The following is a 26,788-nucleotide window of genomic DNA, read 5'->3' as shown; positions in this document are numbered from 1 at the left end:
GTTAAAGGCCTAAATTCTCCTCCTTTAGAGAACAATATCAGGCGACTCAGTAGCGAGATGCAGCTACAACAAAACGTGTTTACAAGAACTCGCGTCCCAAGCAGCCGTGAAGGTTGTGTTTGTTCAGTTTTGTTGCAGCCTTCACAAGCCGCAGCAGTCAACACGTGTACATGCTGCTGCCTGACGCACGCTCCGTGCATTAAATACTTGAGGATAATCGGAAAGTTTTTTATCCATCTTTAAGGAAATCTCATTCTGTTTCTTAGAAGTTACATTCCAGACTGTTTTTCGACTCTTTCTTAGAAGTGACATTGTAGACTGTTTTTCGACTCTTTCTTAGAAGTGACATTCTAGACTGTTTTTCGAGATTTTTCCTAACGCTCGCCTAGAATTCCGCGCACAGAGCAATAATCAGAAATTTAGTGCATAAAATGTGCCGACTAAATTCGATGCTGCACCCGCCTTCGGGTCAACACTAAAGGTCCCCTTATTTGCAGATATAATGTCGTTGAGGTAATCTTGCTCGATGAACAGAAATTTGGTACACTGCATTTTCGCGTATTTATTGAGGGTAACCAATAAATAGGCAGCGTAATGAACAGAAGCAGAGATTACAAATAAACTATACGGAATGAAGTTACAACTGAACGTACCTGCTGAGTTGAAAATTTTACTTGGACTATAAGGCAAGACATCTGCACTAATTACAAGTAGTTAAACTTCAAAGAAAGAGTGCCAAAATATATAAACCAACTTATGGCAGTGATTATTAGTCACCGCTGACTCTAATCGTTATGGTCAAGACAAATTTGTAGCATATGCGTAATGCTAATGAATTAGCTGATAATTAGGCGGTAAGGTATATATATCAGGAGAACATAGAAGGCGGCTGTTCTATGAAAAACTGTATTACCTGTGAAAATTTTGTAGATATGTAGGATATAATGTTTCATACCTACAGAAGGTGGAGGAAGTGATTAGGGGCAGAAAGCCTGCAGTAAAGGATGAAAACTTTCAGGTTGGGGGTTTTGCAAAAAATGTTTTCTGTGTTGCCTCCCTGGATGGTCAGCTGGTATTTGCTCCAGCGGATTGAGCATGCATGTTTGGGGTTTCTACATTCTTCACTGCTCTACTTTGCTTGACAACCCAAGAATAAATTATTCTATAACAATAATGCGGCACGCCTTGATTTCAGGCGTGCCGCATGGTTCTGTGCTTGGGCCCCTGCTCTTTCTCATATTTATCAATGATCTCCCATCCGGCATAACTTCGTCCATTCGTCTTTTCGCTGACGACTGTGTGTTATATCGTCGCATTTCCTCTCACGACGACCAGCTTATCCTACAAAATGACCTACAAAAAATAGATAATTGGTGTTCCGAATGGTTGATGGAGCTGAACATCACTAAATGCAAATTTATGCAAGTTTCACGCAAGCATTCCAATATTACGTATCCTTATTCTCTTCAATCAACTATCCTTTCGCAGGTTGAATCATATAAGTACTTAGGTGTCACAATCAGCAGCAAACTGACGTGGGAAAAACACATCACTCAACTCGTTGCTGATACATCAAAAACACTGGGTTTTTTTAGAAGGTCACTTTCACTGTCTCCTCAATCAATCCGTAAACTAGCATACGAGACATTCATTCGCACTAAACTTGAGTACGCATCAGCAATTTGGTCTCCTCACCAGGCTTACTTAATTAACACCATTGAATCCATTCAGAATCGTGCGGCACGCTTCATTACTTCAGATTACGATTTTCACCACAGCATTACCGCTATCAAGTCATCCATCGCTATCAGCCCACTAGCCCTTAGACGCAAAGTTTCTCGCTTATGTTTATTGCACAAATTATATCACAATTTTCCTAACCTACGCGAGTCCCCTCTAGTCCCTCCTGTGCGCACGTCATCCCGTTTATTCAACTCCATGAGCATCCAACGTTTACACGGATCAACTAATGCCTTTAACAAATCTTTTTTGCCAGCCGCTATTCAAGACTGGAATCGGCTTCCAGAATCGGTTGTCATTGAAAGCGCTCCAGAAAGGTTTAAAGAACGTCTGATGTGTTATCTTGCTGTATAAATGGTTTCATTTCCCTTTCGTGACTTTATTTCTCTTTATGCTTTTGTTGTGTGTGTGTTTTCTTGTTTGTTCTTCTTCTTTTTTTTAATTCTTTTTTTCCCCACCAATGTGAGTCATGATGAATGTACTACTCCCCCCCCCCTTATGTAATACCCCCTCCCAGGGGCCTTTAAGGGTCTAATAAATGATGATGATGATGAATCTTCTCAAAAACGTTTGTCCCTGACTGCACTGCACAGAAACCATAACTCTGGTCCCTTCGGCTAACGGTCTGGGTACCATTAAAAGGTAAACGCCGCAGGAGCGATACAGACTAAATATGGCAAATAATGAAAGTGTCAAAAAGCTCAAGGTGGGCGCAAATCGGACTTCAGGAATCTAATAGCAGGTTAATGGCACGCTTCAGTATTTCAAAGAGTGCAGTGGCTGACGGCAATGTATTTTTGTCTGATTGCGTCTTCTAAATGCCCATACATGCAAAGAAAAATAAATGAATTTCTATTCGCGAGTCTTCCTCCAGTATATTATTCGGCAGTTGTTTTTGCCTTGCAATACCATGAGAGAAAAAGAATGCCAGTGCACATCTGTTTGTGTTTGATGTTTTACCCTGCCGTGGAAGTTGTTACCCTGCCGTGAGCGCGTTGCAGCTTGCATTCCTGGTATGTTTCATTGTAATGTGAAATACGCGTTCCAACGTCCGACAAAATAAATAAAATGAGTATGGCTTTTTGTCGTCTTCCTCTACGATTGGAACTTGTAGTTGTTATCTCATTTGAGTAAACAATTTTACGTTAAAATATTTGCGGTACACAAATCTTGCTAATACTTATATTAATTCCGAAGTACATAGCAATAGGCTCTCTCCATATTACGAAATGTTCCAGAAAAGATCGCGCTATTGGTTGAAGGAGAAACACTTCCAATTCTTCATAACGAGGATGCCTTTTTTTAAAATCCAGCAGCTGTTAAGTTTTAATTCCACAATAATAAAGTGAAATGACCAATATATATTATTAGCCCCCTGTAACGGCGATGTGTCAGAAACAAAATATATTTTCGATAGTTTCTGAACAGTAGCTAACTAGAGATTTATACACCAACTGCCCTGTACTTACGCATGCAAGCGTCGAGTTTAGACAAATATTTTGCACACTTCACTTAACCATTGAGGAAACTTAGTACAGAGTGGCAATAGTGGCTTAAAAACAAACAATTAATACACAGAGGCCTGTTCTGAGGTTGAACTTCAGAGGCGTCTGAGCAGCGGCGAGAATTTTTTTCTGGAATAGGAACCACCGTATTCACAAACCAACCTTTACTTTTCCTTTCGAGGTCTTTACCTTTGCGGCTCCTTTCCGTGTTTCAGAAACCAACCTTACCTTTAAACTGCACCTTTAGCCGCCCTTTCGGTCTCGGAAAGGGTTTGTTCGCGAAGATGGCCACTGGTCTACCTCAACAGCATCTTTCGTCAATTCAACATGGCAACCGAAAAACGCGACCGCTTTTCCGATTTCTCAAGTTCAAGGAATAAATAGAAAAAATCCAGCGAAGCCGGAGCGGCGAGTTCTCAGGAATCCCCTTAACCCGATAGAACTGTTCGACGACGAGTTTCTCGCGAGGTACCGCTTTTCGAAACCTGCCGTGCTGGAACTATTGTCTCTGCAGCTGTTTTACTGCTGCTGCGACTGCTTGCCTCCCTTCGCTTTTACGGTGCGAGGGCCTTCCAAGTTGTCAATTGCTACCTTGTCAGTGTATCCTAGCCCACGGTCTCCCGGGTCCGATCAAGCGTATCTGCCATAATCGCAGCAACATTGTTTCCGGTACTGGTCAAGTTTCCCTAAGCCGAAAAGAGGCACAAACGTAAGCATGAGACACGGGTGTGAAAACTTCGCCGGCGCGCACGCCGCTTCCGAACTGCCGCCCCGTTGCAAGCAGGGACACATCGAGCGGCAAGCATGATGCGCCGCTCGACTCAAGCTGCGCCCACAGCCGATTCAAGCTTTGCCACCGTGCAGCAGTACCTGAACGCTGCTTGGCTTGGTGTACTTTAAGTTCGCACCAGAAAAGACAAAACGGCCCTGTTATTAGAAAGACTGCCTGCTGCATTCGAGCAGCGACAAAGCATGCCTGCTCAAGTATTCAGCTTGCGGCTTCGCACCGCCCGCGGGCCCGCCGAGCGACAAATTGCGCCTGGCTGAACTGGCCGCCGCTAGGCCTATAGCCTGTTTCGCATAGATGCCGCAGCGGACGGCGCTTCGGAAGTCGCCTGCGCAAAATTAAAATCTCAATCTTCATATCCCTTTATTGTTAAAAGCATCACCTTACGATAAAGTAAAATATGGGCAATCTGCGCAACGCCTTCGGCAGCGGACCTGGCGGACGCCAAGCGAGCCGGACTCCAACGTCGGGCAGAGACAGCTACGAGGCAGCTCTCGCAACAAATTTGCTCGTTGCACAGATGTCACTTTTACCAGAATCTCGGTATTAACCAGTGACCCAGAAAATTTATATATTTTCACATTTCCCTATCCCAGGGTTTCTTATTTACGTCAACAACAATCTTTAGCTCATTTTTATGACCCCAGCGCGCGGGATTCAGGCTGGCCGGACGGACTGCTGGCTTGTTGTACTTCACGTTCGCACTAGAAAAGACAAAATAGCCGTGCTATCAGAAAGGCTACCTGCTATATATGAGCAACGACAGCATGCCTGCGCGAGAACTGAGCTTTCGGCAGCGACGCCGCCCGCGGGCGCGCCGAGCGACGAACTCCGCTGTTCCCTGGCTGGCCTGGTCGCCGCTAAGCCTAGCTGGTTTCGCATCGATGTCGCAGCCGGGGGCGCTACGGAACTGGCCAGCGCTGTAATAAAAACACTACTCACGTCACCCCTATAATGAACCCGTCCCATAATAAAATAAAGCTATGCTCGATTTCCGCGATGACTTCAGCACAGTATCTAACAGAAGCCAGGCCAGCCACACCAGGCAGCCGAAGCAAAGCGGCTATGGGAGGAAATTTCCTTGTATCGCAGTTGTCATTTCTACCAGCGACTCGATATTGGCCACCGATTCTCAGAATACATAAATTTTTGACGTTCCTCGCAAAACAACAACAAATAAAAAGCGCAAACGCGCAAAGCACATCACGAATCACACAAAAGTAAACAAAAAGCGACGTCGACGCAAGAAAGCTGCTTGTAGCGAAGGCTGCATATCAATATGGCTAGACCAAGAGGAAACGTGCGTCATATTTGAGCCAGGCTAGTTAAGTTTGTCTATTCAATGATTGTGACAGCTCCACTATATGCTTAACTGCATTCTACAGCATAGAAACAAGTTATCAGTATATGCGCGGATGAGGGAAGCATTAATTTTTCTTTAGCCTCGCGCCATACCTTTCACTTTCACTTCCGCCCGCCGCGGTGGCTCAGTGGTTGCGGCGTCTCGGCTGCTGGCCTGAAAGACGCGGGTTCGATCCCGGCTGCAGCGGATAAATTTCGATGAAGGCGAAGTTCTAGAGGCCCGTGTACTGAGCGATGTCAGTGCACGTTAAAGAACCCCAGGTGGTCGAAATTATCCGGAGCCCTTCACTGCGGCGTCCCTCATAGCCTGAGTTGCTTTAGCTTGTTAAACTCCGATAATCCAAACGAAACCAAACCTTTCACTTCTGCGGGTATGTGCGCTTTCCCTAAAGCAGCCGAAAGGTGGATTTCTGAAACGCTTCTTGACCTTTCCCTCACTTTTCACTTTCAGTACCCTTTCTGAGAGTCGCCCTTTGAGTTAAACTAAGGTAAAGGTGAGGCCAGTTTGCGAATACGGGGGTAAGAATTCCAGAAGGAGTAAAACGGTGCTTTTTGTCATGTAAGAGAACCAGCGTTTTTCAAAGATTGCACATAATATCTCTCGCCACTTCATTTGCGCAACAGCGGATTGAGCAGGCGACTTTGTGCAATGCTTTTACCGCCCAAAACATTATTGAAATGCTTCATGCTAACTAATCCGTGCAATTTCATGCTTAAACCGTGAATCTATCTTGTGGCCAGCTCCGGCGAACATCGTTCGTGGAGAGCAAAGAACGTTGGGCTCAGCGTGACATCGAAGGAGAGAGCGAACATGAAGCGGAAAAATGTCGAAACATTTTTCCGGCGGAATGCTATGCAGCTTAGGTACGCAAAAGGAGGCTCCTTGCCCTTACTGAAGCTCCGCAGTAAAGAGAAACGTCACGGCGGAAATTGTGTTGTTGGGGTAAAGCACAGACTGCGTTAGGCTGATTACATTTTGTTTATCGCTCGCAATGCGGGACTCCCGCTAAGGTTGAAAGTACTCATGTACATCGCATATCATCGATATCATCGAGCATTGCATATATACAGGGTGTTTTACCTAAGACTTTCTGCAATTTTGAAAAATAAGCTATTTGAATTAGATGCGCGCTTTTTCTGGCATAGCACTGTCAGTGGGGTAGTAAATCATAATTCAGCTAAGACGTGCTAACTAGCGGGCTTGTTAACCAGTATTTAATAACTAGCTTTTAAACTATTACCGTTGGGCTACTTAATTATTGAGAGGCATTTAGCCCACCGTAAGTAATGTCCATATCCATTTTTAGAATTTTGAGAACGCGATTATCCTCGGCGCTGTGGCCCAACAAATTTTGGCTATCTCGACGAGTTAGGTTCACTGGAGAGGTTGCTTTGCCTGGAAGCTTCTCAAACCGCATGTATTTTAGCGCGATGTAGGCGATTTTAAAAATTTTTAAAAATAGCTTATTTTTAAAACTTGCAGAAAGTCTTAGGTGAAACACGCTGTATAGCGGTGTTCGTTGCACGTTGCACGCCAAAACTATGTCGCGGACTTTATTTGAATGCTGGGCACGGAGATGGAATTCAGAAGAGGTTCATTTTGCCTCCACACTGAGCAACCTTACATGTCACTATTTGTCTCGTGAGGCATGAATGAGCTAGACACCGCAGCGGACACGGGACAGAGAAAGAAGACGACACAGGGCGGTCAGGGTTCTTTCTCTGTCCCGTGTCCGCTGCGGTGTCTAGCTCCTTCATGTCTCACCAACTGGCCTACACATCTACCCTCCTAAGTCTCGTGAGGGCGTGATCGCAAGCGGTGGCGTCTCTGCCTCTTGTCCCGCTTGAAGTTGGTCGGTCGCAGAACTCCTTGGTGGTCTCGGCCTGTGTGGCATAATTTGGACGAGATCGATGTCATGAAATCGGCGTCGCTTACAAAGTGCCAAGTGCAGCACCAGTACTGCCAAAAAATTCGTGCTTAGGTGCGCTATTTACGACCAGACCGACAACGGTTCTCATTTTGTAGCAGCGCCCGGCGTTTAACACCATCCCTGCTTTGTACTCAACAGTCCGCAACGTCTCGTACTGTTCGAGCTTGCGCTAGTTTATTTATTTATTTATTTATTTATTTATTTATTTATTTATTTATTTATTTATTTATTTATTTATTTATTTATTTATTTATTTATTTATTTATTTATTTATTTATTTATTTATTTATTTATTTATTTATTTATTTATTATTTATTTATTATTACCCTCAGGGTATAAACATTACAGAGGGGAGTGGGTTGCAATGAATAAACAAGCAAAAATATGCACAGCAATAAGAACATACAAGTAACACTGTAAGTGACAGTTGAGGTTGGTTACAAAATGATCTAAACAAAGACCCATAACACTTAATATAACACAATGCGTGTTTGCAAGAACGCAGACACGCCCAAAATTGCGCTTAACAATGGACTGCGTTTGGCGTCCTTCTTAGCTTCGCAGCTGATGGCCAGCATGGCGAAGTTATACGTTCTAATACGTTATATAATAGTTCAACGCCTCTCAATAACTGAATCTACAAATACTCATACAAAGAGCAAAATGATGGTTGCCATACAGTACTTCAACAAATTTTTCCATGGCAATTACAAACACTCTGCCAAATGCCGTTTTCATCTACATTTTAATGGCGATCGTTTCTTGGTAAAAGAACTGTGCCCATTTGCTAACAAACAATAAAATGCCTAAATTAGAAAAAAGTGCCGCTGTTAAACACGGGCGCCGTAGCTAAAGCAAGAGCACTCAGCCCTTCAAAACGACCATCACATCAATGCACCCGAATAAACGAAGTTTAAACTTAATATTTAGGAGTATCATAAAATCGTCACAAAGAAATGACTGCTTCGACATCCTTGTCTGTATATCTGCTGTGCTGAGCCATTTACCGAGCTAATAAAAAATGAACTTATAATTATTCGGATTTCAAGTGCGGTTAAAATGGTGTTCATATCCTGGCGTACCCTAAAAGAAGCGCGTGGTTTTAACGGTGCTTATTGCTCCGTATTTTCGCCACATACGAGACAAAAGGCGCTGGTGGGTTGACATGTTCAACACTTCTTGATAAATAAAACCATAACTGGTCTCCCGTATGACATGACAATGGAAAATTCCATTCAGTTTTTGCGCGAGTGTCGTGATATTCACGAGTTTTATAATACGGAGCGGAAAAATGTTTAAGCTCCGTTGGCTTTTTGTAGGCTTGCTGCTGCAGAAACACAGCCGAAAACGTGTGTACATGCTGGTGCATAGCGCTGGCTCCGAGCAAGAAAAATTTGATCTGAATCCGAAACTTTCCATCGCTTGTTGCTCTCTCTTATCAACAGCACTGCAAAATGCTTCTGAGCATCTTCCTCATCCCCGCCTAGATTTGCAAGCGCTGATACACCACCATAAGGTTTAATGTATTAAATGTTTTGCTTCTTTGTGCGGCGATTCCCACTATGCCCCAGAAAGAAACGTCTCCTTGTTTACAGCTAGAGTGACATTTGCAAATGTTCATAGATCAGGCACAAATTTCTATATGAAATTCTGACTACTATGTTGCAATTACCGATGGTTAGCTTATACGCAAAGGCGTGTAGCATAATCAATGTGGAATGAGAAAAAAAAGCCGGAACGCTGTTCACTATAGATATTTACTTGGACTAAGCACAAAGTGAACACGAAATTGTCAAGTGCAGAAATTAAAAACGTCGGAAAGATCTCCACCCTCTTCTGGTATTGATTAATATTTTCTGCACCCCTTGCATTTATTGCTCTTATGACAGTGATGGTCGGAAAAAGATAAATTCAGGCTTTGAAAGGTTACTATATATTGAGGAGATGCAATGAGAGTTTGCTGTCATTAATGTATTTTAAAATTATTTGAAATAAAACTGGCTAGAAGGTACCGTAGGTACAAGAACTTTACTGTGAGAGACGAAAGTCTTCAGCATGTGAATTGTCGAAAAAACTTCCATCTTTCATTGCTAGCGAGAAAGCAGGTATTTCTTCCAGCGACACTCTTCAGATTGTAATGATCTGCTTGGCCTGACCGTCCAGAAAGGCATTTTTCTGGACTAAAGGTCATCTCGAAAACGTTTTTTTTCGAATCTACTGCTCAGAACCCACTTGTGGGTTCTATGATGCAATAAGTTCCATGATGCAATAACCTCATAGAGGCTTCATCATAGAATATTATAGAATTCGTATGATATTCTAAGACATCTCTATTATGACTGTATGATTCTACAGAAATTTATGACGTTGGTATGATAATTTTGTACGATTTGTATGATAATCTATGATATTTCTATGACAAACTGTATGAGTTTATTGCATCATACAACTTTTTTCAGCAGGGAACTGCTGGCCCTTAGGGTGACAGGCTGGATTCCACGAGAACGTAAACAACCAGGAGCAACAGTGACTAAAACGAATTGCAATACCCTTGAGCGGCCTGTATGGTGGTTGGAAATGTGAGTGCAGGATGCTAAATGAAAATAAATGTAAGCATGTTATTACTCTACAAAGAAGCAGTGTGGCTGCTGGAGATATACATTTTATATATATTTAGAATGGATGAAAATAGATATGTACTATAATAACCTGTAAAATTTCGCCTTCATCGAAATTCTACCTCTGTCGTCGGGATCAAACCCTGGTCTGTCGACCCATCAACCGACCGCCATAACCACTGTGCCACAGCGGCGGCTTCCATTCCATCTCATAACTGCACGTAATTACAAAAATTTTGGAGCGAGTCTTTACTACGTTATTTAGCGACTCGTTTTACGTTGCAATGCCGTCAAGAAAGAGATGAATATTGGTGCACATGTGCTCGTGGAAGCTCTTTTACCGTGCTGTGGTCTTCCGTGAGGAGCGGTTAAGCTGGATTTGCTCACAGCCTGTATTGTTTTCTTTAAAAGAGAAAATAAAGTGAATCTTTTTTTTCTCACCACTTCCCACTTTTTCTGAATCCCATATATTTATATAGTGCAGAAGACGCGGTAATATTTGTTAAAGGTAGTTTATTTCTTTATTTATTAGTATGAAAACCTAATTTTACTGTGGGATTTATACGATGAAAACAAGTTATAGGAATGATCGCGCACTGTGGTCGAGGGGAATCAGTTCGAAGTGTTGGTCACTTTCGCCACCCTGTGTTTTTTTATACATACAGCACCTGTTTGAACCTTTAAGCAGATAATAATAAATAAGTGAAATCACCAGTCACGATTTTAGGCCACTGTCACTGGCAGGTATCTGAAAAAGGGTACATTTCCGATAAAATCGGAACAGAATGTCACTAAAATTCAATGCACACTGCTGTGTACTCATATATCCAAGCATCGGGTTTCGCCAATTTATTTAATGATGGGGACGCTACCTGATTTAAGTATGGCGTTCCAGGTAGGGTTGAACACAGCATCGAAAAAATCGTTTTCTACAGGGCTGAACGTCAGAGGCGGCTGAACAGAGACAAATTTTTTTTCCGAAATAGTGAAAACGAGAAAACGGAGACCTGTAGTAACAAACACGACTACTTCTTCAGGAGGTCGCGTTTTCTTACATCGTGGCATCCATTTCCCGCGAGGTATGTTGTTACGAATGCCGCTTTGTGGGGCGTATAGATTGTGGACTGGGGTGCGTGTTTTCACTCCCGACCGACCCGAAGACGTCCTGCAAATGTTGGGAACGGACAATATATTAGGGCAAATTTCAGCTTGTCTTGAGGCAAGGTAATCTTAAACACCGTCGTCATTAAATGCTGGTGGCGCCATCGCAAGAGCTGCTGTCCCTGACTGATTTTTCACGTCCTGAATGTTCGTTGCACAAGTGCGTTGTGGGTAGTTCGGTGCGGCATAATTTAGACGAAACTGATTTCAAGCACATGGTCGCGCTCAGAAGGAGGCAGAGTGCTACAGCTCTACTGACAAACATTTCGTGCTTTGTTCTAATCTTCACGACCTGAGAGTCAGCAGCTTTCTTTATTTGTTTTCACGACGCGTTCCGCAGCTTCCTTCTTTTTGCTGATTATTGTGATGCATGTGTCTCGGTGCTTGATTGTGCTTTACTGGTCATAGCACACACTCGCTAAACTTCTTGCTTTACCAGGCGTTGCGATTGGCTGTATATTCTAAGCTTTCTTGGTGATTTCCGGAATTGGGACGTCAAGTGTCAAGACGGCTGAAATAAGGTGAGCATCTGTATTAGCCTCACCGAATTAGCAATTGCCTTCGTCGTGAGGAATCACGGTGTCTATGTGTCCTTTAAATCGCAATATTTTTAGTGCGGCTTCAAGAGTTCTAACAGGTCTAACCGCGTCGACAGCTAGACCTTGAGTGCGAACTTAGCCAAACCTAGCATAGGAATAGCCAATATAGAAATGAAGCTAGCCGCCGCGGTGGCTCAGTGGTTATGGTGTTCGGCTGCTGACCCGAAAGACGCGGGTTCGATCCCGGCTGCGGCGGTTGAATTTCTTTGCAGGAGAAATTCTAGAGGCCCGTGTACTGTGCGATGTCAGTGCACGTTAAAGAAGCCCAGATGGTCGAAATTTCAGGAGCCCTCCACTACGGCGTCTCTCATAGCCTTAGTCGCTTTGGGACGTTAAACCCCATAAACCAAACCAAACCAACCAGAAATGAAGCTAGTATTGTAGAGACTGGGTTTTGAAGCCGTGGCGGCGCGAAGAGATCAGCTTCGCTGGCCACTGATACTGCTACAGCGTCCTAATACAAACACTACTGAAACTAACACTACAATCGAAAAAGTTCAGGGGGCACTTTGTTGACCTAAAGTGCGGTGAGGCGAAAGCCTTAAATGCAGTGTTACTGCTTGTGTCACTGATGTGTGGTTAAGATGTTAAGCTTCGCCTCTAAGAGTGGAACGCGAGAGCGTCTTGCAACGCTGCCAGGGAGTCCTCAGAACGCCATCGCCCGTTCGGTTTACGCCTTGCTCGTCGGTAAATTGGTTTTTGAGGAAAGGGAATGTATCTGTCTCGCATACCTAGGTGGACACCTGAACCTCGCCGTAACGGGAAGGGAGGAAGATGGGAGTGAACGAAGACACCGTATTCACCAGACGCGCCTTTGTTCATTCCAAACCATAGAGCTGGCATGGCGGAGTGGTAGCGTGCTTGTTTTGCTCTCCGGAGATCGGGGTTCGATTCCCGAGCTCAACCAGTTTCCTACTCGGTTTTATTTATTTATCTCGCCTGACTAGAAAGGTTACCTAGGCTAATCAGCATAATAAGGTAATTAAGCGATTAACTCATTCCCACTTACTTGGAGCATCACTATACGATCCTTGTAATTGGTTGCATGGTTACTAGCCAAAGTACAATTCGCCTCGTTCGAAATTCGCGCACTGTGACGTCACGACCGTTTCGACCAATTGAAAAGCGTGACACTTCTGTCGACAACTTCAGCTTACAACGATGAGGCATTAAAGGCTTCCGCCTTAATAATATCAATGCCAGACGTGCGGACGACCCAGCAAAGAAAAACGATCAGCCAACCAGCATAAACACATGCCTTCGCACGTCTGCTATTTTTAACTACTAAAGCACTATCACATTTTACTGTTATGCTAAGAGTAGTCAGACGCGTTTTTTTACTGACATGTGATTAAGGTACGGTCTTTGTCAAAAATATACAGCCCAAGGGGTCTGTTTCTGAGCCCTACAGCGCGGCTCCTCTTGTATACTCAGGAACGTTAATCTCAAGAAGGCGGCAGGAACATGCGTCCTCAGCCCTCCCAATCTTAGGGCTGTCAGATGTGCTTATAAGAGCTGCGGGAGAGAGGAAATCTTGGTTCGTGGAAGAGCTGGAAGAGCTGCGCTACATGGCTTGGAAGAAAACGCCGTTTGGCTGTTTATTTTTGACAAAGACTGTACGTGCTTCAGATCTAACAAATAATCAGCAGTTAAATGGCGAATTTTTGCACTTTGATGTCATAGTCGCGAATAGTTACCATAGGAGACGACGAGATTTGAAGTAGATTCATTTAGAGGACGTAGTGGAAGGTTGTGAAGTGGAAAAGACTATTACATGCGTAACAATGGGGTCTTGGAAGGGTAAAAAAATTTTAGGAACAGGCAAGCATATAACGGGCAGATTTAGGTCTTTGATATATTGTCACGTTGTAGTGACGGCAGTCCAGCGGTCAGGAAGACAGCAACCAGTCTTGGAAACAAAGTTCTTTATTTGGGCTGACTTGCGCCCGCAAAAGAACTGGATCACTCAGCGGCAGCGTAAGCACAAACGTGCTCGTCAGTCGTCGAACTACGAATGCCCGCCACTCACGGCATCGCTCAATTTAAAGCCACCAAGGAAACTTCGAGATAACAGGTGAAGATCATCTACAGAAATCTAGAAAAACGTGATCAATCGAGATTAGTCCGGTCGCTTCTCGCGTCACAAACAAAAATGATAACATCCCTTTCCTGCGGCCTTGATAGCGAACGAACGGACACTAAAATAATACGTGGCATTACCCCCCTCTCAAAGAAGCATCGCCTCGATGCTTTAAAATAAAAATAAACACGGAGAATGTAATCTTCGAGTGCTTTAGCCTTCATAATAGGGCTTAAGGCGTACTACATGTCCGACTTCCCGGCGTGTGAGTCGTCGCTGAGATGCTGTCGTGCCGTCGGGGATGACTTCATAGTCTAGGTCACCAATGCGGCGGACAACCCTATACGGGCCAAAGTAGCGTCGCAGCAAGTTTTCACTCAATCCATAGCGGCGCATTGGTGTCCATATCCAAACACGATCACCTGGCTTGTACTGCGTGTCTCGTCGGCGCAGATTGTAGCGTCAGGCGTCGGTGTCCTGCTGGTCTTTAATGCAAAGTCGCGCAAGTCTTCGGGCTTCCTCGGCGCGATGAAGGTACGCGGCGACGTCGTGGTTGTCTTCGTCTGAAACGTGCGGGAGCATTGCGTCGGGTTTTGTCGTGGGCTTCCTGCCGTATACAAGCTCGAATGGGGTAGACCTGGTTGTCTCCTGGACGGCAGTGTTATAGGCGAAGATCACGTAGGGCAGAATGGTGTCCCACGTCTTGTGTTCGTCGTCGATGTACATGGAAAGCATGTCTGCGATGGTTTTGTTCAGACGCTCTGTGAGTCCGTTGGTTTGCGGATGATAGGTAGTTGTCCTCCGAGGGCTTGTCTGACTGTAGTGTAAGATGACTTGTGTTAGCTCCGCTGTGAACGCCGTTCTTCTGACTGTGATGAGCACTTCGGGGGCGCCGTTTCGCAGGAAAATTCGTTCGACCAAAAATTTTGCGACTTATGTTGCGGTACCATTAGGCAATGCTTTTACTTCGGCGTAGCGGGTCATGTAGTCGGTGCCCACCATGATCCACTTGTTACCTGATGATGAAGTCGGAAAGGGGCCGAGGAGGTCTATCCCTATTTGCTGGAAGGGCTTAGTTGGAGGTGGTATGGGGTCCCAGGAGTGCGGCTGGTCTAATCGGAGGCGTTTTACGTCGCTGACACTCACGGCACGTTTTCATGTAATGGGAAACGTCGGCAGCTAGCCGCGGCCAATAGTACTTCTCCTGGATGCGCGGCAATGTGCGAGCAATGCCGAGATGCCCTGCAGTCGGCTCATCATGACATGCCTGTATAATTTCTTGCCTGAGATTTTTGGGCACGAGAAGAAGATGCACTGTCCTGTTGGGCGCAAAGTTCATCTTCAGGAGGACATTATTCTGAAAGACAAAGGACGCCAGTTGGCGCTAGAACCCTCGGGGAGGCGATGCGGTCTTGCCTTTCAAATAATCAACTAGTCTTCGCAAGTCATGATCCGAGCGCTGCTGCTGCGCGAAAATTCTGGCGCTTACCGGTCCTAAGACAGCATCTTCCTCTTCCGGTGCTGCGTCTACGGGGGCTCGCTATAAGCAGTCTTTATAGGAATGCTTGCGGACAGATTTGTAGACTACAGTTATGTCGAATACTTGAAGACGCAGGCTCCAACGAGCAAGGCGGCCGGAGGGATCTTTCAAATTGGCCAGCCAGCACAAAGCATGGTGATCGCTCACAACCTTGAATGGTCGTCTGTATAGGTAGGGGCGAAATTTGGATTTAGCCCAAAAAATGGCGAGACATTCTTTCTCGGTAGTTGAATAGTTGGCTTCGGCTTTCGACATTGAACGGCTAGCGTACGCGATAACTTTCTCCTGTCTGCCATTTTTAAAGCGAAAGCTTTACTACTTGCACTTTCAGCCTTTGGCGTGGCGCGGGGGTGCCACCACCACCGGCGCCTAACGTCTGCGCTCTCCGCCAGCAGCGCAACAGGTGCTTTGTGACGTCACGCCATGGAGAAGGGCGACCGACTTGCGCCGTCGCAAGCCGCGGCGGTGCCACTACGGCGTGGCCTTGTTGTTGTTGTGGTTGTTGTGACTGAGAGAAGGATGAAAAGGAAATTGCACGGGCCTGCTACTGGCTCGAGCCAAGCCACCACCGCTGCCACGTGCAGATAGAGGAGAGTTAAAAGATCAGAGGAAAGAGAAAAAGGAAAGAAAAGACGCGCGTCGCAGCAACAACTGCGTCCGCCGGAGCGGACGCTGCTCAAAAAACAGATAAGCGGCCGAAGCCGCGCTCGCCGAAGCGAGAACAGATAGCCAGCCCTCGCAGGGTGCGTAATTCAGCGATCGAAGCGCGCTTTTAAGGCGGAAGCCTTTAATGCCTCATCGTTGTAAGCAAGAGCTGTCGACAGAAATGTCACGCTTTTCAATTGGTCGAAACGGTCGTGACGTCACAGTGCGCGAATTTCAAACGGGGCCAATTGCACGTTGGCTACTAACCATGCAACCAAATAAAGGGATCGTTTAGTGATGCTCCAAGTAAGTTTGACTGAGTTTAATTAATTGCCTGCATAACCAATTAGTCAAACCTTTCTAGTCAGATCAGATAAATAAATAAAACACAGTAAGAAATCTGCCGAGCTTGGGAATCGAACCCCGGTCTACGGAGTGCGAGTCAAGCACGCTACCACTCCGCCATGCCAGCTCGATGGTTTGGAATGAACAAAGGTGCGTCTAGTGAATACGGTGTCTTCGTTCACTCCAATCTTCCCCCCTTCCCGTTACGGCGAGGTTTAGGTGTCCACCGAGATATGAGAAACAGATACATTTCCTTTCCTCAAAAACCAATTCACCGACGAGCAAGGCGTATTTGTCCGCGTTTCAGATTGACCCAAGTTGTCGTGACGTCACCACGCGCGAAATTTGACGGGTGTACACCGAAATATGTGAGACAGTTACTGCGCAACTTGCTTTCCTCAAATACAATTTTCGACTAGTGTCTACTGAGATATGTGAGACAGTTAATGAGTAATTTCCTTTCCTCAAATACAATTTTAATTTCGTTCATTACGGCCCCTCTTTCTTCTTTCACTCACACTTCCTCCCTTCCTGTACGGTGCGGCTCAGGTGTCCACCGAGATGACAGAGAATTACAGACCATTCCCTTTCCCCAAAAAGCGTTGCGTTCGAAGGGCAACGCACCGCGCCGAACAGGTGGTGGCGTTCTTTGGACTCCGTGGCAGCGCTACAACACGCTGTCGCGTTCCACTCCTAAATGCGAAGTTTAAGCGTCATTAATTGGCAGTTAATTAATGTACCAACAAAATGTGCAGTGAACAATCGCGTAGCAGAATGCAGCACTCAGGCTTTCGCCTTTCAACTTGGATTTAAAAGGACACTTACCATGAGGGCCAAGCGTGCCGTTGTAGCCAGTGCAGGAACAGCAGTTCCACAGTCTGCATTAACATCACCAGCAACCAAGTATATCCTCGCAGCGCAGCGATTATACTTTCACTACTAGTTGTACTATCGGGGACAAAAGTGGTATACTCCACGCGAGCGGAGACGGAGCAACGGAAAACTGCGTTTCAACGCACTCTGCAGGCGGCATCTCGGACCCAGACAGCCAATTTGTGACCCTTATTATCAGTAGGCATGTCGTTTGACTCGTTTCAATGTTTCGTGCTTTTGCTCGCCAAAATTCTGAGCGGCGCTGCAGCAGTAGCCCTCTTTTCATTTTGTGTCTTCTTTTTTTCAACGCGCGTTCGAGATATGGCTTGAGAGCCGGCGCTCGCATCGTCATGATGCGATAAAATGCCCGCGCACGCGTGGCTAACTTGTCGTGGAAGCAGCACATTTTTGAAACATTGAAACGAGCCAAGCGGCATGCCTGCTGATAATAAAGGTCACAGATTGGCTATCTGGGTCCGAGATGGCGCCTGTAGATGGCGTTGCAACGCAGTTTTCCGTTGCAATAATGATAACTCAAGAGGCAGTGCCCTACTTTTTGAAGCTAGCTCAGGGTTTCTTAGAACGCGCCGCTACAAAAAGAAATTTAACGAAGAAGATGACACATGTGCAGTGTGTGGTAGATCTGTGGAAACAATTGAACACCTCATAATCAAATGTGATGGTATCCATCCGGATGTCGATGCAGGCACAGTCAACGTTTTTAGATCCCTTTCAGTTTGCAAGCTCCCCCGCGCCGCGCCCGAGAAAGCGGCCCCCGTCCGCTTCCACTCACCACGCTGCGCTGCTGTCGCTGTCGGCCCGGAGGCGCCGGAGCGCTCGCGCTTGGCAGTTGCTGTGACAGCCTGTTCTCATCCGCGATAACATTGGGAGCGAACACGTCGAACTCAAATTTGCTGTACTTTTGGAGCTGTCACGTTGAAACTTCAGCCTCATGGTTAAAGAAATGTTTCACCTGGCTAGTAAGGGTGAGATACAGAGCAGGCTGATGCCAGTTCGCAAAAAACCAATCGTTTGCATTGCGCTTTATCGCATCACGTTTGCGACGTTTAGCGCTTATGATATGCGTATGTTGGAGTAGAGCTATCAATATTTCTTCGGGAGAATGCACGAAACATTAATGAAAGGATAAAACTAGCGATGTTCCGCTTCTAGATCAGTCACGAAATTCCGCGCTATATTATCAACGAAGCACCGCACATGCGAGCAGCATTTTGCACGTTCTTTAGAATTCCAATTCCAGAGAACACAAGTATAAATGCAGACACACTTAGCTGGTTTTGTTTGGTTTGGTTATGGGGTTTAACGGCCCAAAGCGACTAAGGCTATGAGAGACGCCGTAGTGGAGGGCTCCAGAAATTTCCACCACCTGGGGTTCTTTAACGTGCACTGACATCGCACAGTACACGGGCCTCTAGAATTTCTCCTCCAAAGAAATTCTAGCCGCCGCTGCCGGGATCGAACCCGCGTCTTTTGGGTCAGCAGCCGAGCACCATAACCGCTGAGCCACCGCGGCGGCACATTTAGCTGGATGCAGGGAGGGAATAACTATAGAAGAGCTTTTTATTTGCAATGATAGCACAGACAGGAGCAGCGTACTGCACTTTCATTTTTAGAATGTTAATTTCATTTTACACAGACAAGCATTAAATGCAGACACACTAAGTCGGAAGCACGGAGGGAATGGCTACTTGAAGGCGAGCTTTTTTATTTGCAATGACAATATTTCTGTGTTCTCTAGCCGACGGTTCACGTCTCTCGCCTAGAAGTGGATGCGTGTCACTATGACAAAATGCAGCACTTGGCATGTAAAAGTGGCCATATGCTCTGCACATCCAAGCCGAACAAGGTTTTGCAATTCAAGCTCGTCTAGCAGCTCCCAAAAAGCGTCCCTTTCAAAAACGGGACCTTCCTTCAAAGAAATCAGGATTGCTTTGTTTACAATGTTGGTAAACTCTAGCATCTTTTTGGTGGGATGCTTTAAGCACCCTTGCTTGAAGCTTTTGTATACTGTGAGATAAGCATCACTGCCAACAACTGGCACAGGACAGCTGATATCTTCCATGCTGATATCTGCTGGCTGCTCCAAATCAGGCGGCGGTGACCATGGCGTAGACGCGAAGGGCCACGCTGGTCGGGCAAACAGCGTGGCGAGCGCCACCGCACGGAAGGAAACGGAAAGGCGACAATCCGCGCACCGAAGCTTTCAAACTGAAAGGGATCTAAAAACGTTGGGCACAGTCACTCTTTCTGAGGCCCTAGGGTTTAAAGATAACAATGGTCATGTAAATAAATCTGCAGTGGAAGTCAGCAAAAAGCGATTGGAGGATTGGTGGCTGAAAAGCAGAGATGTGGCATAAGGTTAGAATTGTAGGAAACCGTAGGAAAAGGTGATGGAGAATCTTAATGAGAATTGCCAACACAGTAAACAAAAAAAATAATAAAGAAAAGCTGAGCATGGTGGCAATTGCCACCACCCCGTTTCAAAGGGGGCGCTCCTATCCATCCATCCATCCATCCATCCATCCATCCATCCATCCATCCATCCATCCATCCATCCATCCATCCATCCATCCATCCATCCATCCATCCATCCACCCATCCATCCATCCACCCACCCACCCATCCACCCACCCACCCACCCACCCACCCATCCATCCATCCATCCATCCATCCATCCATCCATCCATCCATCCATCCATCCATCCATCCATCCATCCATCCATCCATCCATCCATCCATCCATCCATCCATCCATCCATCCATCCATCCATCCATCCATCCATCCATCCATCCATCCATCCGTTGCTCCGGCTCCCGCCGCGAGGAGTATACCACTTTTGTCCCCGATAGTACATAGAATAGCCAAGTGATCACCACAGCAGCACCAAGGTATACAACAAGTTTCACACAAGCAACACAACAGCACGACTATCATATGAGCGAGGGCGTAGCCATGGGTATTGCTTTCGCGATTTCCCGGCTTAACCAAGTTGAGCCACAGCCATTTTTCTGAACGAGGACCGCTCCTAAGCCCACACTGCTTGCATCAGTATGAATTTCGGTTTCGGCGTTTTCATCAAAGTGCCCGAGCACAGGAGGGGACTGTATGCAGTGCTTCAGCTCTTTCAAAGCTTCCACTTGCGGCCTTTCCAATTTAAAAGGCACGTCCGCCTTGGTGAGTTGGGTCAAATGTTCAGCGATGCGCGAAAAGTTCTTGACGAATCGCCAGTAATAAGCACACAATCCAAGGAATCTGCGTATAGCGTTCTTGTCATTAAGCTGCGGAAACTCTGCGATCGCAGCCGTGTTCTGAGGGTGTGGGCGACTCCATCCTTGCTTACGACGTGACCAAGGAAGAGCAGCTCCTCGTAGGCGAAGTGGCACTTCTCTGCTTTTAGTGTTAGTCCTGAAGACTTGATTGTTTCCGGCACTGTCCGAAGCCTTCTGAGATGGTCTTCAAAGCTTGAGGAGAAGACAACAACGTCATCTGAGTAGACTAGTCAAATTTGCCACATCAAGCCTGCGAGCATCGTATCCATTACTCGCTGCAACGTCGCTGGGGCAGAGCAGAGGCCGAAAGGCATCACCTTGAACTCGAAGAGTCCGTCTGGCGTGATGAACGCAGCCTTCTCGCGATTTTTTTCGTCGCCTTCAATTTGCGAGTAGCCGCACTTCAGGTCCATCGATGAGAAGTACTTAGCGTTGCACAGCCGATTCAATGTGTCATCGATGCGAGGGAGGGAATAGACATCCTTCTTCGTAATGCTGTTCAGGTGGCGGTAATCGACGCAGAAGCGAAGGGTGTCGTCTTTGTTTTTCACTAGAACGACTGGTGCTGCCCAGGGGCTCCTCGATGGCTGGATGACGTCCACACGTAGCATTTCCTCTACTTGCTTGCGGATGGCTTGGCTTTCCAACGGCGATACGTGGTAAGGGCTCTGCCGGAGTGGTCGGGCGTGTTCGTCTGTGACAATGCGGTGATTGGCAAGCCGGGTTCGTCGCACATTCGATGCCGATGAGAAGCAATCGCTGTATCTTTGAAGAAGACTGCGTATTTGGTCTTCTATGCTCCGGGGTAATGCTGGGTTGATATCAAACTTGAGTTGCTGGCCTTGGTCAGATGGTTCTACGGGTTGGTCGGGGAGGGCAAATATGTCTCCGATGTCTGCCAGCCCGTCGAGAAAAGCAATGGTATCCTTTGTTTAGGTGCCGGTGTTCTTCGGTGAAATTCATTAGGAGAACTTGGGCTTGGCCATTCCGGATTTGGGCGACTCCCCTTGCGACGCCCAGTCCTCGATCCAGGAGTAACTGGGTGTTCCCCTCGACGACACCTTCAGCAGTTTCGATGTCTCCAGTACCTATGCAGGCGACTACACTTGATCGGGGCGGCACGCTCAATGCTTCGTCGAGGACGTTTAAGGCGACGTGATATCTCGCTGTCGTCGCTGCAGATATGGCTTTGTCCGTGGAAAGCTTGATCGACTTCGATCGAAGGTCGATTGCCCGATGTTCATTCAGGAAGTCGATTCCCAAAATCAAATCTCGCGAGCATTTCTATAAGCCCAGGAAGGTTGCAGCATAGGTTCGCCCATTTACTGTAACTCTCGCGGTGCAGCGTCCTGACGGCGTAATAAGGTTACCACCTGCGGTGCGGATCAGCGGGCCATCCCAAGTTGTTGTCACTTTCCTGAGTCGGACAGCGAGTGGCCCGCTCATGACGGAGTAGTCAGCTCCCGTGTCGACCAAGGCAGTAACCGCGTGAACGTCGACCGTAACTTCAAGGTCACTTGTTCGCGTTTTCGTATTACACGTGGTCTTGGGTGTACAATATCGGCTTCGTCGTGCAGTGAGGGTGCGAGGGTCGTACTCCAACGTTACTTCTCTGCGCAGTGGGAAAAGCTTCGACTCTGGCCGCGTCGTTGTCGTCGTCGTCGGTGTTGTCGTCGTAGTTGAGGCATGGTCTTGCGTTTTCGTCGATGGAGGATTTTTGATCTTGCGCTCAGAAGCAACCTCACCTCCAGAGGCTGCTTTATTCAGTTTAACCTACGGGGGCTGGGCAGCGTCCACGCATCGTGTAACCTCGGCTACGAGATACAAAGCGCGGTGAAGATGGCGACAGGGAACGTGATAGGCGGCTCGGCGATGAGCATCCTTCCCGACGCAAAAACTCCTCGATTTCGGCTGGTCGCTGGCCGGGTCGGGGTCGTGGGGCGTCGTAAGAAAACCTTCGGGTGCCCATTCTCCTGTATTGGCAGTACCGGAGAATGTGACCGGCTTCGCCGCAGTGAAAGCGTAGTGGGCGACGCTTGTCGGGTGTTTTCCACTCGACGCATTTCCTCGGCCCTGTGCGACGCTCGTAGGACGGGCGGGTTGGGGCGAGAGGGCGGCGGTCCAGCGCAGCTGCTGAGGGCGATTGGAGTTTGGGTCCCGTCGTCGAGGCGCAGGACGGCGCACTGCTGCGGCGTAAGTCATGGCTGGGGGCATCACAGGCTGCGTGGTGGTCGGCGTCACACCCAAGGCCTGTTGAATTTCGCCCCGGATGACGTCAGTGAGTGATGTAAGCTGCGGTTGCGTTTCCGTTGGCAGCAATCATCGGAGCTCTTCGCGCACAACTTGACGTATAACCTCCCGCAGGTCATTGTTGTTAGCGGTGTCCAGGCAGCTTGCTCAAAAAACGCGCTGCTAGCGGTCATACTGGCGGGCTCGGGCATCAACAGTTCTTTCCATCGTGGATGCCTCTTCTACGAATTCCGCGATGGTTTTCGGTGGGTTTCGGACGAGGCCGGCAAAGAGTTGCTCTTTAACTCCTCGCATAAGCAACTTCACCTTCTCTTCTTCCTTCATGTTAGTTTCGGCACGCCGGAAGAGACGCTTCATATCCTCAGTGTACACTGCAACGGTCTCGTTTGGGTGTTGTATGCGAGACTGTAGCAGCTGCTGGGCTCTCTCCTTTCGCACGACGTTTGTGAAGGTCTTCAGAAGCTGCTCCTTGAAGGTTTCCCAGTTCGTGAGACTAGCTTCCTCATTTTCAAACCAGATTCTTGCTAGTCCGTCCAAGGCGAAGAAGACGTACCTTAATTTCGTGGCATCGTCTCATTGGTTAAAAATAGCCACACGGTCGAACTGTTCTAGCCATTCTTCGGGGTCGGCTGCCGAAGAATGGCCCGGGGATGCTGAAGAATGACTGGTGTCATCGTCTGGGGCAAGCTCATGGTGGACGTTGCTACTGGCTTTCGCTTCCTTGTAGGGTCCGGCAAAATCCCGAACTCAGGTGCTTCCCCTAGCAGACGTCGGCTTGCGCGGTGGACTGGACTCAGGTCCTGCGGTGAATGACTCATAGGGCTGGCGTCACGACTTGTAGGGGGTGTCCGGAACATGGATGGCTACCCAGCACCTCCACCTGATGTTACGTTGTAGTGACGGCAGTCCAGCGGTCAGGAAGACACCAACCAGGGGCGCTATGCCGGAAGGCCCGAGTTTGGCGCTCGCCCGAGTTTCATCCGAGTTTGCGATGACGGCAGTGAGTGAACGAAGATAGCGCGGAACGTGCGCAGGCAGCGGACAATAAAATGTAGAGATAAAGCCACCTAAAAGCGATACAAGCGCACCCTGCGCGCCTGTTTCACTCTTCAAACACAATACACTGCGCAATACCAGGCCGCAGCGCTACCTGAAGTTATCAGCGCCATATCAGCAATCGTGAAACCGTGACTTCTCTGCTATCTATCGGCACACTCGCCGCTAGCTGTCTGACACGCCTTTTCGGGCGCTTCGAAGGCGTGTCTTCTCTTTCAGGCTCTATCTGTCTCTCCATTTCCGAAGATGAACAGTGCGCACTAGGTGCACTCTTATAGCAACTCTTTCTTTTCTCTCGAATACGTTAAAAGGCAACAGATAATATTATGAACGTTTTGTTCATTTCCAAATGCATTTTGAAATCTGAATCCAGTGAAGCGTTGTTGAAAAGCACAGCTTTAGGCAATTAACAAAGATTTGACCTTTTCTGCCACTAGTGGCGATAGTGAGGCCATAGCTTGCAGCGTGGCTTGCATACGAACTAGAGCGGCAGCCCACTGTGCCGAAAAAGAGAGAGCTCCTGCGCTGACACGCCGCCGGTAGCGCTGCCTTCGACTGGAGAGACTAGGCAACTACTACACGCTGAATCTGTCTTATTTTTCGGCCATTGTGATAATATTTTTTATTGTGTCGTATATCAAAATATAACAGCCATGCATCTTCTGGCTTGCATAATACACAAAAGCAAAAAATTGAACTGCACTGTACCCCCCGCGTCATTGCTGCTCTCTGCAGCGACCTCAGGTGGAGTTCTCCGCTGCTACGGCCGCTGCCGCACCCCGCTATGGCCAACCATAGCTTTTAGTACGCTCTTGGCGAGTCTCAGCGGTAGAAATTGGCCGTGCGAGCGGATGTAATGCGGTGTGAGAAAAGAATTGCTCTTTGCTGTATTCAATGATTCATTACGTATGCCTGTTGTCTGTGACGCCTCTTTAGGGCACTGCGGATGCGAAGAGCGTGCTACCCAGCGACACAACTCATTCTATGTCATCAGACGCTCACTAAAAGCTGTGAAGATGGTGGCGCGCGTATCTGAGTAGTATTTGTTAAAGTCGCGCACTTCAAGGTTTTGCGGACTGGTTTTGTCACTAACGTCGATCGCCGTTGTATACCGCAGTGACATCGCAATAATATCGTTCGGGCAGATGTGGGATCCTGTTTGTAATGATGGAATCGGACTTATAACAAAGAAAGGTGTTACGGTTGTGAAGTATGCGTCGCAGTGCTTCCGTGCTGGAAATTACAAACCCTTTATTGCACTGGGTCTAGAGCAGCGACCGTTTGTCGATCCCGGATTTGTTTGACACATTGATGCTGAGCTTTATCACCGATGAAAGGACGGCCAAGCACCGTTTCGTCATCGTGCTCCGTGTTTGACGACTTGCAAGCAGGTGTGACGCGCCATCAGCGTTGTGCTGTGTCTTACGTGGTTGCAACGGGCTATAGTGTTGTGCAATCTTGGTATGCGAGCGAAGAAATCGGCGGCTGTCGCCACTTTTCGTGTCCTTCGCAGAGGTGCTTAGATTAATCAGCGATGACGTCCGTGTTTCCGGTTATATTTCGATGGTCAACATCGTCGATGTCTGTCAGCAATCAGCACAGCCGCGCAGCATACCTGTAGCCGGCAAGGATGTTGGGAGTGGCCCACCCATAGCGCGTACGCCTATAATTTATGTACGGCACGCCGGGGGCGTGACCAATGGTTTTGATTGACAGGTGAACTCGGAGCTAAACTCGTGAACGGTGAAGTGCCCCGAATTCATCTCGGGACTGTCATGGCGGCAGCAGCAGCAGCCTGGGTCATCGCTTCCTCTGACGGCAAATGTCAGTACGGCCGACTGGACCCGTTTACTGCCATGGCCGAGGACGAATTCCAGCGATATTTTCGCCTCTCCAAAACATCGGTATGATGCTTGTGTAAAGAGTTAGGCGACGACCCACGCCTGCGGAGAGTGCGTACGGGGCCTCATTCGCTTTCGGTTGAAGAGCAAATCCTCTGCACCCTCCGGTTCTTCGTGACCGGGAGCTTCCAGGGGAGCGTCGGCGCAGACCGCTTTATTGGACGCCACCAAACCACTGTGAGCCGCTGTGTTAGGGACGTCTCCGACGCGCTTATTGACGCGGCTGGGCATAAGTGGTGGCTCGCTTTCCCCATGACTGCGGCCGAGCGTGCCTTTGTTAAGGAGCGTTTTCTTCTGCGCAGCGGCATCACAGAGAACAAGGTGAATGCGTCTACTAGCTGGCAATTAACAGAGAGCAGTGAGTTGTGATTGACCGACTCTCAAATCTTGCGCACAAGTTTCATACAAAACTCTCATGACATGCCTGATATTGAGTGCTGCAATGAGACTGCTTGGGTGTTCGACTGGCTGGTCGAGGGCTGTGGCTCCTGCAAAACATTGTGAAAAGAAGTGCATAAGATGCATAAGGAAAAGCAAATGTAGCAATCTGTTTAAAGTGTGTTAAAGCGCTTATTTGATCATACTTTTCTGTTGAGTGCAAGCTGTGCAGCGATGCGTTAATTGCTTTCTCATCCCTATATATGCCATTTAGTAGGTCAGTGAAAATGGAAGAGTTTATGCTCTCTATGCACTGTGCCTGCATGGTGAGCTTACACATATGTAACCGTTAGGGGGCGACACAACTTCAGCTGAAGCCTGCGTGATGGAAAGCATTCTTGTTTCAGGAAAGACAACAATGACAGAAATGGCAAGGACAAGTGGCAACAGCCAATCATTACTTTGCATGCTGTCCTCACCATGCTTTCAAGCATTGCACTGCTGCCCTCACACTGGTGCTGTCACATCATAACCATCACGTCGTCCTCGTCAAGCCATTTTCATTACGTTGTAATCACGACTTAGCGTCAGTCTCATGCTTGTAGATTGATGGAATTTAGTGCAATGCCTGGCCCAAATAATGCGGTTGAACAGGATAGGGGCCAAATAAATGGGCAAACCCAAAGAGGAGATACAGAAAACCTCACGTGTGCGTGATGGGCACA

At 47.4% G+C, this 26,788-nt stretch overlaps 1 protein-coding gene across 1 annotated transcript in view; it reads right to left on the bottom strand.

Annotated features, from left to right (window-relative positions):
- Positions 1-17,265, bottom strand: part of LOC149366331 (uncharacterized) — an 83,872-nt gene extending 66,607 nt beyond the window's left edge. The window contains exon 1 of the mRNA XM_089570308.1: positions 17,140-17,265. Within this exon, the coding sequence (XP_089426434.1) occupies positions 17,140-17,204 (65 nt within the window). The 5' untranslated portion in view covers positions 17,205-17,265. The remainder of the gene's footprint in view (positions 1-17,139) is intronic.
- Positions 17,266-26,788: the final 9,523 nt, after the last annotated feature.

The sequence above is a fragment of the Amblyomma mixtum genome, chromosome 1 (genome assembly GCF_055824585.1).
Source record: "Amblyomma mixtum isolate Tamu chromosome 1, ASM5582458v1, whole genome shotgun sequence".
In the NCBI taxonomy this organism is placed as follows: Eukaryota; Metazoa; Arthropoda; class Arachnida; order Ixodida; family Ixodidae; genus Amblyomma; species Amblyomma mixtum.
The sequence above is the reverse complement of the archived record's forward strand: the minus strand, read 5'-3'. Positions and strand labels throughout refer to the sequence as shown.